At 50.2% G+C, this 13,142-nt stretch overlaps 1 protein-coding gene across 2 annotated transcripts in view; it reads left to right on the top strand.

The window, feature by feature from the left end:
• SLC4A8 (solute carrier family 4 member 8) overlaps positions 1 to 13,142 on the top strand; it is a 76,630-nt gene that overhangs the window by 42,552 nt on the left and 20,936 nt on the right. For both annotated transcript variants that reach the window (XM_075901677.1, XM_006122693.4), the window contains exons 10-15: positions 2,022 to 2,168; positions 3,467 to 3,558; positions 5,419 to 5,593; positions 7,598 to 7,731; positions 9,608 to 9,853; positions 10,801 to 10,906. In XM_075901677.1, coding sequence (XP_075757792.1) covers positions 2,022 to 2,168; positions 3,467 to 3,558; positions 5,419 to 5,593; positions 7,598 to 7,731; positions 9,608 to 9,853; positions 10,801 to 10,906 — 900 coding nt within the window. The remainder of the gene's footprint in view (positions 1 to 2,021; positions 2,169 to 3,466; positions 3,559 to 5,418; positions 5,594 to 7,597; positions 7,732 to 9,607; positions 9,854 to 10,800; positions 10,907 to 13,142) is intronic.

Below are 13,142 nucleotides of genomic sequence, written 5' to 3'. Positions count from 1 at the left end.
CTTCTCCTTTGCATCCCCTTGTTTTCTGCCCACTCCTGAACCTTTCTCGCTCGCTCTCCCTCTCAGCCCAGGGTGGCGGCGGGTATCCTAGGCAAGGGAAGGCATTACCTTCCCAAACCACCATCCTGGCCCCGCCCACACTGCACCCCCAGGACACCTACTGTAGTTGAAGTGGGGGTGGAGTGTTGCTGGCCTTTCCCTTCCTCCCCATGCTCTGGAACAGGGGAAGCTGGGGTTGCATGCTGCCCCGCCTCCCTGTGGTGCTCTGGGGGGGGGGGGGGGGGAGGGATGCTTGGCTTCTTTGGGGGCGGGGCCTGGAGCAGAAGGGGTGGGGCTAGGGCCTTGCCTCCCCCAGCCCTACCTTCACCCACTGCCCATGCAGCCCAGGGTTCCAGGACATGTACTGTCTGTTTCCAGACTGGTCAGATGAACAGGGCTGGATTAACGCAGGGGCATTAGGGGCTGCAGCCCAGGGCCTCGGGCTAAGCCGGAGCCCCAGAAAAATTAATCTCTGGGCCACTAAAAGTCCAGTGACACTGTAGGGGTTAGGCCTGCAAGCCCTGGCCTCACGCCACTCCCGGAAGTGGCTGGCTACCTCCCACAGCACCGTCCCTGCAGCTCCCATTGGCCGAGAACCTCTTCCCCCAGGCCTGAGCATGCTGGACTTTTAGCTGGACATCACAATCGTCTGGCAGAGGTTCCTGTGGATAAATGCCTCCCAGCCAGATCCGACCCCTCCTGCATCCCCAAACTCCCTCCTAGAAAGAAACTAACCTAACAGCTGTTCTAAGGAAGTAGGCTATTTCGAATTAACTTCACTATCTTCTACACGAAATGTAACCACAGAAAGGCTTTATGTTAGTTAAAAGGCAAGTTTAGCATAACGCTAATAGCCTCGATGCCCTAATTGTGAGCCTTTTGTTTCAAATTACAAAAAAGGTGGGATCCAGGGGCCTCACAAAATCTAATAGCCCCAGGCTTGCTGGAGAGTTAATTGGGCCCTGCAGATGAAGAATGGGAGCAGAAGGGGTGTATATTGTAGCACTAGGGGAGTTTGTTCTCTTCCCCAGCAGCAGCCAAAGTCCACGTTTGCAAAATCGCGCAGCCCCCAGGTAGGCATCCAAACAAGCGTCTGGCTTTTCAGCAGCTCCGCAGAGTGGCCCCGATGGTGGGCAATGACGAAGCTGTCTGGAAATGTCCCATCACAGCTGGGTTTTGAGGGGAGGTTGCGTTTTCAACCCAACAACGTGGAAAATGTTGCTTTTTTGTGTGTGTGGAAAAAGTAAATGCCTGAGCGCTGCAATGGTGTAGGCCCAAGTTGAACGACAGTCGCCAAACCCTGGAAGGTTTTGACTCTGAAATGACACTGCAGTGCCTCAGAGTCCTCATTGCTCACGTACCACATACTCCCATTCTCCGCTATGTGCAGCGTTCCCCAGTCAGACTTGTGCTTTGCCACATGGGAATTGTAGTTTAGTTTCCACATGCTCCCATTGCCCTGTACACACCAGGCCTTCTGGGCGGACTACATTTCCCATGATGCATCATGGCTAGTGATTGTCCAAGTAGGGAGGCCATGGTGCATTATGGGAAATGTAGTCCGCCCAGAAGGCCTGCTGTTTACAGGGCAATGGGAGCGTGCGGTAACTAAACTACAATTCCCATGTGGCAAAGCTGTTGCATTTCAGAATCAAAATATTTTGATTTTCTGCTTTTCACTGAGCTCTTGCAATTTCCTGTGGGAATAAACCTCATTCTCTGACCAGCTCTAGTGATGAGCACATGACAGAGTCTGGCTCAAGCGAGGCAGTGTGATCTAGTGAATAAAGCATTTGACTGGAAGGCAGGTGATCTGGTTTTTATTTCCAGCTCTGTCTCTGACCTGTTGTGTGATGTAGATTCATAGGGCTAAGGGACTGCAAGGGTCATCTAGCCTAACCCTCACAGGGCAAGTCACACCATCGCTCTGTGCCTCAATTTCCCCTTCCCAAGTGGAACATCCCTTACTCTCTTCTTTGTAGGTTTTCCATGACGTTGCGTATAAAGCCAAAGACCGTGCTGACCTTGTAGCTGGCATTGATGAATTCCTGGATCAGGTGACAGTATTACCTCCTGGAGAATGGGATCCATCGATTAGAATTGAGCCACCAAAAAATGTGCCTTCTCAGGTAGGTCACATTTTTCACTTCGAGCGGTCTGTCGTATTGGATAAAGCTCAGGACTGGGCCGCGAGACCTGGGTTGTATTTGTGGAGCTGCAGTTGTCACTCACACTTGGGGCAAGTCGCTTCGTCGCTCCCTGCCTCAGTTTCCCCATCTCTGAAATGGGGCTATCACACTTCTCTGGCTCACAGAGGGCTTGGGAGGATAAAGGCATTAAAGACACAGAGAGATGTAGATCTGCCATATAAGTACTTGGCTCGATAGCTCAGGTGGCCAGGCCGGATTCAGAGAGAGGGGCCGGGGCGGGTAGAACTCTGCATCAGAGACCCTCAGCCCTGGGCGACACATAAGGGAACACGAAGGGTCATTTGCCCCCCAAATGACATGGGGGGATGGAGCCAGGGGCCATCCGTTGGTGGGCAGAGCCATCCTATCCTACGGACGGTTCATCCAACTGCCCTGGGCCCCACACTTTGGGGGGCCCCACAGAGATCAGGGGACATGCCGACAGTAGGAGTTACCCCCCGCATTCACCAGTGGCGGTAGGGGGAAGCTTTCTGCTGCTGGAGAGTAGGGAGGGCAGCCTCTCCCCCCAAGTCCTGTGGCCCGGGGGGCTAGTGGGAGGGCCTGGCAGTGGTGGTAGGGTTGCCCCCCCCACACACACTGGTGGCAGCAGGAAGTGGAGTGACCTTACTCCATCCTGTCTGCTCCCTCCACCACTGCCCAAGAGTGCAAGGGGGTGATTGATCCCTGCTGCCGGCACCAGCTGCCCCCACTAGTCCCAGTGGGATGGAGCAGGGGCGGGGGGGGCCCTCCTGTGGGCTAGGAGTGGTGTGGGGAGGAGTCACGCAAGGGGGTGGTAACACGGCCAGTGTTTTCCCCCTCCCCATCCCGATCCCTCCCCAGACCCACAATGATGAGAACCGCTGGCTTTGACCCAAGCCTGCAAATATTTGCGCAAAGAGGTGGATTAGGGTACCGTGGGGCCCGGGGCATGAGCCAGTATGGGCCCCTCCCCATCCCATTGGCCTAGGGGCTAATCCGCCACTGCTTACGCATGAATATTCATTTGTGTGTGTAATGCCCTTGACGGCGTAAAATAAGCAGCAGGTCTCAGTGCTTGCAAACACAAAGCCTCGTGGTAGCATACAGGAATTGGGTAGCCTTTCTGTTACGACGGAAGCCACCAGAACCCACCACGGAAGCATATACATATGTAGCTAAGCACAGGCTTCAAAACGTGGATCAGACACAAGGGAAGCAAACACTGCTAAGATCTCTCTCTTGGGTTTCTGGTTCTGTAGAAGAAGAGGAAGATGCCAAGTGTTCCTAATGGCACTGCTTGCCATGCCGAACCCGAGCAGCACAGCGGACCCGAACTGGAAAGAACGGGAAGGTTTGTACGACTAGATTTCACATTCGTCTTCAAGTCCACCCCAGAGCTTTGCAAAGGATGGATTTGTTTCATTGCTTGGTTGCGTGTTTGTAAAGTACCTACTAGAACAGGGGTGACGTGCTGAGATAATACAAAGAAATACGAATACTTTTTATAAAAGTCAGGGCCAAAAAAAAAAGGTTCAAGTGGACCCCAAACCTTTTCTTTTTTTGCCAGACTTGGTTGGCAAATAGAAAAGCCTCAAAAGTGTTTTTTTGTTTAGCTTGGAGCCATTTTTTTTATGTTTGAATTTCTTAAAAATAAAAGCGAAGGAAATTTCTAAAGAAAAAGTCATTTTCAGTTGACAAATCAAACTATTTTGTTCCGAAAATGGGCACATGGTGGGAGGGGGAAAACAGATCTACAGAAGTCAATACTTGTCCTTTGACCACTCTAAAATTGAGAGGTGGATTATAATTAGTAATTAGTTACGAGAGAAGATGTCCGGTAGATGGTTCTCCAGTCTAGGTAGAGTTGTTCCTGGATTTTGTGGGGCCAGTCAAACTTGTTGTGTAACTCAGTGGAGCTCTTAATAAACACAAACAACAAGCATGGTTGAAGAGAGGGGTCGCCGTGTGAGTCTATAACTTTAAAAACAATGAGGGGTCCTATGGTACTTTAGCGTGTGTCTAGACTACAGGGTTTTTTCGAAAAAAGTGGCCTGTTTTAGAAAAAACTTCCCCTGCATCCAGACTGCCACCGCGTTCTTTCTAAATTAAATCAAAAGAACGCGGAGGTTTTTTTTGACCGTGGTTAACCTCATTTTACGAGGAAGAACGCCTTTTTTCGAAAGTGCTCTTTGGAAAACAGGCGTTCTTGAATGCAAACAGGGCTTTTTCGAAAGAGAGCTTCCTGACTGCCTAGGTGCTCTCTTTTGAAAAAGCAACTCGCTTCTTTGAAAGAAGGGGTTGCAGTCTAAACGCTCTCTTTCGAAAGAGGCTTGTAACCTAGATGGAGCCTTAGAGACTAACAAAAATATATAGAATTGTGCGTGAGCTTTCGTGGGCAAAACTCATGTCATCAGATGAGCTGGAGTGGAAATAACAGAATCCAAGATATATATAAAATGGAGAAGAAGTATCCGTCAATTGTAGGACCCATGTTAATGAGGCTAATTAAGTGGGCTGGATGTATCCCATTCTTAGCTCTTGATATGAAAATGCGGATTTCTGCAAAGGAATTTCACCATTCAATTACAGAGAGAGACTGCACAACTTGGAATTCATCTACAAATTTAACACTGTTACCCAGGGCTTGAATAAAGATATTCACTGGTTAACACAATACAAAGCCAATTTCCCCTGCTGTTGACATCCGCCTTTTCACCTCAGAAGCTGCGGCCCTAGCTCTTACCATGTAGGAGTTCTTGAACAGACAGACTCACAGACACACAGACAGACACACAAGTGCTCTCAAATGTATAGTAGATCACTGGAACTCCTAATTATCATTGGCTTTTGTGTCACTGTACCGGCTAGGAGCCTTAGTCATGCTTGGTCCTGTACACGGGTGTATAAAAAAGATTTTGAATGTACCGTTCGGATGCTCAGTAACAGAAAAATTAAAACACAGCAGCCATGGGTGGAACACTAGACTGCAACCAGTGAGACCTGGGTTCTGATTGGTGACCCCAGGCAAGTCACGTCCCCTCCCTGTGCCTCAGTTTCCCCATCTGTAAAATGGCCCTTCCTAGGCGTAGGGAGGCTCTCCACGGAGAATTTATAGTACAGCATTGCTTGGGTCTCTGTTTAAAAATGAAAATCTCCGATTGTGGTTCCCAGCGGGGAGGAAAACCTCTCCCTGTTCCTTTTCTTTCTGCAGGCTCTTTGGTGGTTTGATCCTGGATGTGAAACGGAAGGCTCCGTGGTTCTGGAGTGACTTCACGGACGCTCTGAGCTTGCAGTGCCTGGCGTCGTTCCTTTTCCTCTACTGCGCCTGCATGTCCCCCGTGATCACCTTCGGGGGGCTGCTCGGGGAAGCGACCAACGGACAAATAGTAAGAAGATGTTGGTCGCGAATGTTGCCCAAGAGAACGAGCCCCCCAGACCACAGCACTACCCGCCCTGCCCCCCCAGCCCCAGGCCCAGAAAGCTGCACGGAGCAGTGGCTATTCAAAGGGGCCGAGGGCTCCGGCCGTTGCCGCGGTAGCAGAGGTGTAGACGCACCCTTAGACCGGGGGAAGGGAACCGGTTTTGGGTCGGGGGCCGCTGACCCACAGAAAAATCAGTCGGGGGGGGGGGGGCGTACACAAATGAGAAGCAAAAACAAACCACCCTGGCGTGGCCCTCGTCTGGGAAGGAGAAAGACCCTCCCCACATTCCCCTCGTGCACCAGAGCCGGGGAGCGGGGGGGGGGGGGGGCAGGCTAGTGTGTGCTCCAGCCCTGTGGGGGGTGGAGGGAGGGGCTGGAATGCCAGTGCAGGCTCTCCAGTGCTGGGGGGCCTGAGCCGCAGGGGCCGGATCCAGGCAAACCGGGGGCCACATCCGGCCCCCGGGCCTTAGGTTCCCTACCCCTGCCTTAGACAGGTTGGTACGCTAGTGTGAGTGCGAATAGAGGTGGCGCCATGATGCGGTTTGTTACGGAGAGGCCGACGGCTCTGCTCCTGCGTTGGACCCTCGCCGACGGCTCCTGTCATAAGAACATAAGAACAGTCGAACTGGGTCAGACCAAAGGTCCATCTAGCCCAGTATCCTGTCTGCCGACAGTGGCCAGCACCAGGTGCCCCAGAGAGGGTGGACCGAAGACAATGATCAAGCGATTTGTCTCCTGCCATCCCTCTCCAGCCTCTGACAATCAGAGGCCAGGGACACCATTTCTATCCCCTGGCTAATAGCCTTTTATGGACCTAACCTCCAGGAAATTATCTAGCTTCTCTTTAAACTCTATTACAGTCCTAGCCTTCACAGCCTCCTCTGGCAAGGAGTTCCACAGGTTGACTACGCGCTGCGTGAAGAAGAACTTTCTTTTATTTGTTTTAAACCTGCTCCCCATTAATTTCATTTGGTGTCCTCTAGTTCTTCTATTTAGGGAACTAATAAATAACTTTTCTTTATTGGCCCTCTCCACACCCTCACCACCACCACTGTCATTTTGCTTTCCCATCGCGTTGTGTTAGGCAGCACAACCCCCTCCTCTTCTGTCTGCCAGGGTTACGGTTTCTCCCCCTCCTCACGGGCTACGTGTGTGGGGAAAGGTTCGCAAGCGAACGCCGTGAGCCTACGGCACTATCGTTCAACACGGGGCGTGTGCTCTTTGATAGGGCAGGACTTTTCACGGGAGGGATTCCAACCCCCCCCCGCAATGGTCTAAAATCGTGAGGAAGGAAGAGGCGTTTGCAGATTTTATTAATTAAATCCAATACGCTGCTGTCCGTACATAATTCTCATCCCTAGCGCGTCTCTGGCACTTTTCATCAATAGGGCTCAGAGCGCTTTACACAAGAAGGCATTCTCATTATCCCCGTTGTACAGATGGGGAAACTGAGGCAGCATATATCGTTCCAGCAAAAGGAATATGGGACTGGGAAGGACATCCTTGGTCAGCAAATAAAGTCCCTTAGTATTACTACACCCATACGCGGCAAACGGCTATTCAGTAATGTAAAAGGCAAGAAAAGAAAGCCCAACTGGGATTTTCATACCAACTCTGGGATTTGGGTGCTGGATTAAAAATCTGACCAGGTGTTTGGCTCTTTTGAAAATAATCACCTGAATTAGGGATGTGAAATTTAGATGAATTGGCTAATCGAATACTCGATGCAATTTGCGTTGACTATTCAATTAGTCGATAAGGGCGGCTCTGTTCACATCCCTAACCTGAATTGTCCATCATGGCTGCGTATAATTCTCCGGCAGCGTCTACTCACCTTTAAATGGTGTGACTATAGTTTACACCCCTCTTAAGCGCTGGCCGAGCAAAGTGAAGTGGATTTAGTGTAAATGAGACTCAGCCCCAATGTGTATTAAACATTAAACACGTTGCTTGTCATTTTTAACTTCAGAGCGCAATCGAATCCTTATTTGGAGCCTCCATGACAGGCGTTGTGTACTCGCTGTTTGCCGGACAGCCCCTCACGATCTTAGGAAGTACCGGACCGGTGCTGGTGTTTGAAAAGATTTTGTTCAAGTTCTGCAGGTCAGACCGTGCTCTCCTTAGACTGTAAAGAATCCATCCAGATAGCCAGGGGGCAGAGTAAATGGGTAACAGGGAAAACGTGTTGTTTTTTTAAAAAAAGAACAAATGAGAAAGGCAGAGTTGGTTTGATTGATGCAAATAAAACACTGCTGGCTTCATGGGTGATGGTGCAAGACTGGTATACAGTAATTTGTCAGGATATGTCCACACAGCAGCGTTACTTCGGAATAACTGACGTTATTCCAAATAACAAAGAGCGCGTCTACACCGCAAGCCGTTATTTCGAAGTAATGTCGAGCTGGAGGATTTCTTACTCCGACTCCTGGCAACCCTCCTTTCACGAGGAGTAAGGGAAGTCGGAGGGAGAGTGCTCTTTCTTCGACTTCCTGCGGCGCAGACAGCACCAAAAGTTGAAATAAGCTATTTTGACTTAAGCTACGCAATTGACATAGCTGAAGTGGCGTCGCTTATTCCAACTTTAGTCCTGCTGTGTAGACATACCCTCGTTGAGTTAATAAAAACTAGAATGGTGAACAGTGTACTGACTTTCATGGGCCATGGATGCGCTGCTCAGGTGCTTAAAGTTACACACGTTCTCAGTTCTTAGCCCACATCTGCAAATGCTGGTTTGTCTCATCCACTGTCTCATGTCCTGTTTTTTAGGACTGGACCCTAGAAACACTTATGCACGTGCTTAACTTTAAGCATATACAGTAATTCCTCATTTAACATGTGCCTGCTTAAAACGTTTTCGCGATAGCACGATTTTTTTTGAGGGAACGTTTTTTGAATTACACGACCGTCCCTGGAATAACACGATTTCCCCAGCTGGCCTGTTGCCGGTGGCCATGCAGGGCTTCCCCCGCCTCCCTGCAAAGCGGCGGAGGGTTTGCTGCTCGCCGTACCGTTCCTTGCTGACCCCCCCTCACTGGATGCAGTGCGGGTCCCGGCAGACCCGTCACGGAGCATACTCCCAACCCAATTCCCCTCCTCTCTCCTCCCCTTCCCTTCCCCAGAACCAAACACCTCCCCTCCCTACTGTAACCCAGTCCCCTTTCTCCCCCAACTTTATGTCCCGGTCCCAACAGACCGCTTGAAACACAACCCCCACCTTTTCCATTATTTTCAATGGGAAAATTGACCCCCCCGTAACACGTTTTCACTTAACATGATCATTTTCTGAAACATCTCGATAGTGTGAAATGAGGAATCACTGTAACTAGTAGAGCTGATGGAAACATGAGTGTGGGGAGGCTTCCCTGGAAAGAATCCCGATTTTTTTTGGGTGGGGAGGTCGAAATGTGAATACTGAAAATTTTTGTCTGAACAGTGAAATATTTGACTTTTGGCTGCATTCTTAGGCTTTCAGGCTTTTTAAAAAAATGAACATTCAAAATTTTCTGTGGGAAGCTGACACTTTCATTAAAAAAACCCCCGAACATCCAGTTTTCTATCGAAAAGTCGTTTTGCGGGAAACTTTCCTGCCGGCCATACGAATGAATCCCATTCAGATTAAGGATTCTACTACCATTCTTAATGTGATGCAAGCGCGTGTTTGAAAACGGTACGTGCTTCGGGGCAAAGATGGACATTTTAATATCGACGTGTCCAGGGCCTGGCTGAACTGGGCCGCTGCTAGTTGCTACGAGAACAGGAAAGATTAATAATCATAGGAAGTGAGGTCTTCTCAGCTCGGCCTGCAACCTTGGCAGGTCGCTGTCATTGGCTGGTGGAGCAGTGATGCATTTAATTGGTCCTCAGAAGAGTTTTGATGCATGAATAAAATCCTTCCCAATTTCCTGTGCCAGTCAAGGACCACTGAGCGCCTGCTTGCTCATTCGGACCTTTGGTGCGTGTCCCTCGCTCCTTTTTACAGAGACTACGCCCTCTCCTACCTTTCCCTGAGAACCAGTATTGGATTGTGGACGGCTTTCATGTGCATCGTCCTTGTGGCAACGGACTCCAGCTCCCTGGTGCGCTACATCACTCGCTTCACGGAAGAAGCCTTCGCCTCTTTGATCTGCATTATTTTCATCTACGAAGCCCTGGAGAAACTAATAGCACTAGGAGAGACCTACCCCTTCCACATGCACAGCCAACTCGACCAGCTGACCTTCTACTAGTGAGTTCGCCTGTTCTCTGTTCTAAAGCTGTTCTCGTCAACGGGGCGGGGAAGGGGCAGAATTGCCACGCCCCTGGACAAAGTCAGATGGGGGGCAGCGCCATGTTCCTGGAAGGGGAGGGGCAACCTGGGTCCGCCCTCTGCTCTGGGTTCCAGCCCAGGGACCCTACAGGCAGCGGCAACAGGTAGTGCTTCCTCCATCACCAGACCTGCTTTTCCTTCAGCCACTTCCCCAACCAGCTCTTCCAGCAGCTTTCTCCTGGTACCAGACCGCGTCCTTCTGCTCTTCCCCTGTACCTCCTCTCTCCCGGTCCTTGGCCTCCTGCCCTCCCCGAAGGGAAGCCTTTTAAACCAGGTCCTGAATGGGCCGCAGGGGCTTTGACTGGCCTGTCTCTCTCTTGCTTCTGGCAGGCTCTTAATTGGCTCGAGGGTCCACCTGATTGCTCTGCAGCCTTCCCTTCTCAGGGAAGAGAAAATGGCTTCTCCAGTGGCCAGTCTGCTGTGAGCCCACAGGTCTGGCTCTGTCACAGCTCGTAAAACAGTCTTGGCTTTGCTTTTGATTGCGAAGAATACAGCCTAGCCTCTTCCCTCCCTCCCCCCGCCCCATTAATAGCTGGGTAGATTTATTATGCAGTGAGGTTCTGTGGTCGCTGAGGAGTCCCGCTCTTCTGATATTGGGCTTAAATTGCAGCAAAGGAGGTTGGACATTAGGAAAAGCTTTCTACCTGAAACACTGGAATAAATTGCTCAGGGGGGTTGTGGAATCTCCATCACTGGAGATATTCAAGAGCAGGTTGGACAGACATCGATCAGGGATGGTCTAGTTGGTGCTTGGTCCTGCCGCGAGGGCAGGGGACTGGACTCGATGACCTCTCGAGGTCCCTTCCCGTTCCAACGTGCTATGATTCTATGAGACTTTAACTCTCAAATGGTTCCTCTGCTCCTAGCTGTAAGTGTGCCGTGCCCAACAACCCCAGCAATCAAACCCTGCAGTACTGGAGCGACAGGAAGATTGTCCCTTCTGCAATTGAGTGGGCGAACCTCACCGTCAGGGTAAGTGCCCCGGCCTCTGTGCGCGTCTCTGTGGCGTGTTACAGATCCGAAGGGCGTCGCGGTTCAAAGAACCATCTCTCCCACTAATGTTAGTTCTGCTTTTTCGCTGTGCTAATTTAGGGTACGTCTAGACGACAGGCTTTTGTCGACAGAAGTTTTGTCGACAGATACTGTCGACAAAGCTTCTGTCAACAAAGAGCGTCTAGACGACATTCAGTTCTGTCGACAAAGCAAGCTGCTTTGTCGTCAAAACCCTGTAGTCTAGACACAACCCTAGATGCAATAACACCTTCTGTCGACAGAACTCTGTCGACAAAAGGCGTTATGCCTCGTAAAATGAGGTTTACCAGCGTCGACAAAACTGCTGAGTTCTGTCGATGTTATGTCGACAGAACTCAGCGGTAGTGAAGACGCAGGTGTAGTTTTGTCGACAAAAGTCCACTTTTGTCGACAAAACTCTGTAGTCTAGACACACCCTTAGTGAGGCCGGGTCTATCCTCCCGGAGAAAGTCAACTTAAGAGATGCAACTCCAGCTTGCTGTTATTTTCTATTTTTCTTTTCTATTCATTTTCTATTGGAAAGTTGCATTTTGAGGCAATTTAAATTTTCTGAAAATTTCCCATTGTGACATTTTTGGAACCAATGGTTTTGGGTTTTTCTGTGTGCTGCGCTTGGTTTGTTGGTTGCACTTTTCATTTGGAAACCTACTTTATTTCAGAGGCTTTCAAACTTTGGGTCGCGGCTTGTATGGTCCCTACACACCAGATGTCCCCTTTTTGTCCTGACTTCTCCTCTCCGCCACCTTCATCACCTCCCATTCCTGACCAGTGGGAGCTGCAGGAAGTGAGGGCCGTGTTAGTCTGTAGCTTTAAAAATAACAAGGGGTCCTGTGCAGGGCTGGCCCGAGCCATTTGTGTGCCCCGAGTCCCGGGAGCACGGTGCCGCCCCTGGGAGTGTGGCACAGGCGCCTCTGGACCCCGGGCACCCGGAGCATGCGGGGCACCAGCACATGCCTGGCCCTGCCCCCGCCAAGTCCGGCAGCCCCGTACGGCACCTCCTACAATGGGGCGCCCTGGGCGGTAGCCTGGTCAGCCCGTAGCTTGGGACGGCTCTGGTCCTGTGGCACCTTAGAGACTAAACATAATATACAGACTCATGAGCTGTCATGGGTAAAACCCACTTCATTAGATCTTTCACTCCGATTCATCTGAGGAAGTGGGTTTTGCCCATGAAAGCTCATGGTTGTATATATTTTGGTTAGTCTCTAAGGGTAAGTCTAAACTACATGCCTCTGTCGGCAGAGGCATGTAGATTTGTTTGTTCAGCAAAGGCAAAGGAAGCCGCGATTTAAATGATCGCGGCTTCATTTACATTTACATGGCTGCCGCGCTGAGCCGACAAACAGCTGATCAGCTGTTTGTCGGCTCGCGCACTAGTCTGGATGTTCCCCCTGTCGACATCAAAGCCCTTTGTCGGCAGCCCCGGTAAACCTCATTCCACGAGGAATAACGGGGCTGCCGACAAAGGGCTTTGATGTCGACAGGGGGAACGTACAGACTAGCGTGCGAGCCGACAAACAGCTGATCAGCTGTTTGTCGGCTCAGCGCGGCAGCCATGTAAATGTAAATGAAGCCGCAATCATTTAAATCACGGCTTCATTTGCCTTTGCTGATCTGTCTAATCTACATGCCTCTGCCGACAGAGGCATGTAGTCTAGACAAAGCCTAAGGGTATGTCTACACAGCAAAGTTATTTAGAAATAACAGCAGTTATTTCGAAATAACTTTCCTAGCGTCTACACAGCCATTCCGTTATTTTGAAATTAATTTGAAATAGCGGAGGGCTTATTTCGAAATTGGTAAACCTCATTCCACAAGGAATAGCGCCAATTTCGAAACTGCTATTTCGAAATAAGTGCTGTGTAGATGCTTATTTCGAAATAGGGGGCCTCCGGCCCTTCCCAGGGTGCCCAGCTGTCCGCCCTGGCCTAAAAGTAACTTCTGATAATCTGCCAGAACTTGTTCCCACCAGTCTTAAATGCGATTCAACGTCCACTCAGGGTGGGCGTGCTATTTCGAAATAGAAAAACGCTATTTCGAAATGCATTTTGTGTGTAGACGCATTATTTCAAAATAAGCTATTTCGAATTAACTATTTTGAAATTAGATATTTCGAAATAACGCTGTCGTGTAGACACACCCTAAGGCAGGGCTACTCAACATGTTTGTTTGTGCC

This window comes from Pelodiscus sinensis, chromosome 19 (assembly GCF_049634645.1).
Source record: "Pelodiscus sinensis isolate JC-2024 chromosome 19, ASM4963464v1, whole genome shotgun sequence".
NCBI lineage: Eukaryota > Metazoa > Chordata > Testudines > Trionychidae > Pelodiscus > Pelodiscus sinensis.
The sequence above is the reverse complement of the archived record's forward strand: the minus strand, read 5'-3'. Positions and strand labels throughout refer to the sequence as shown.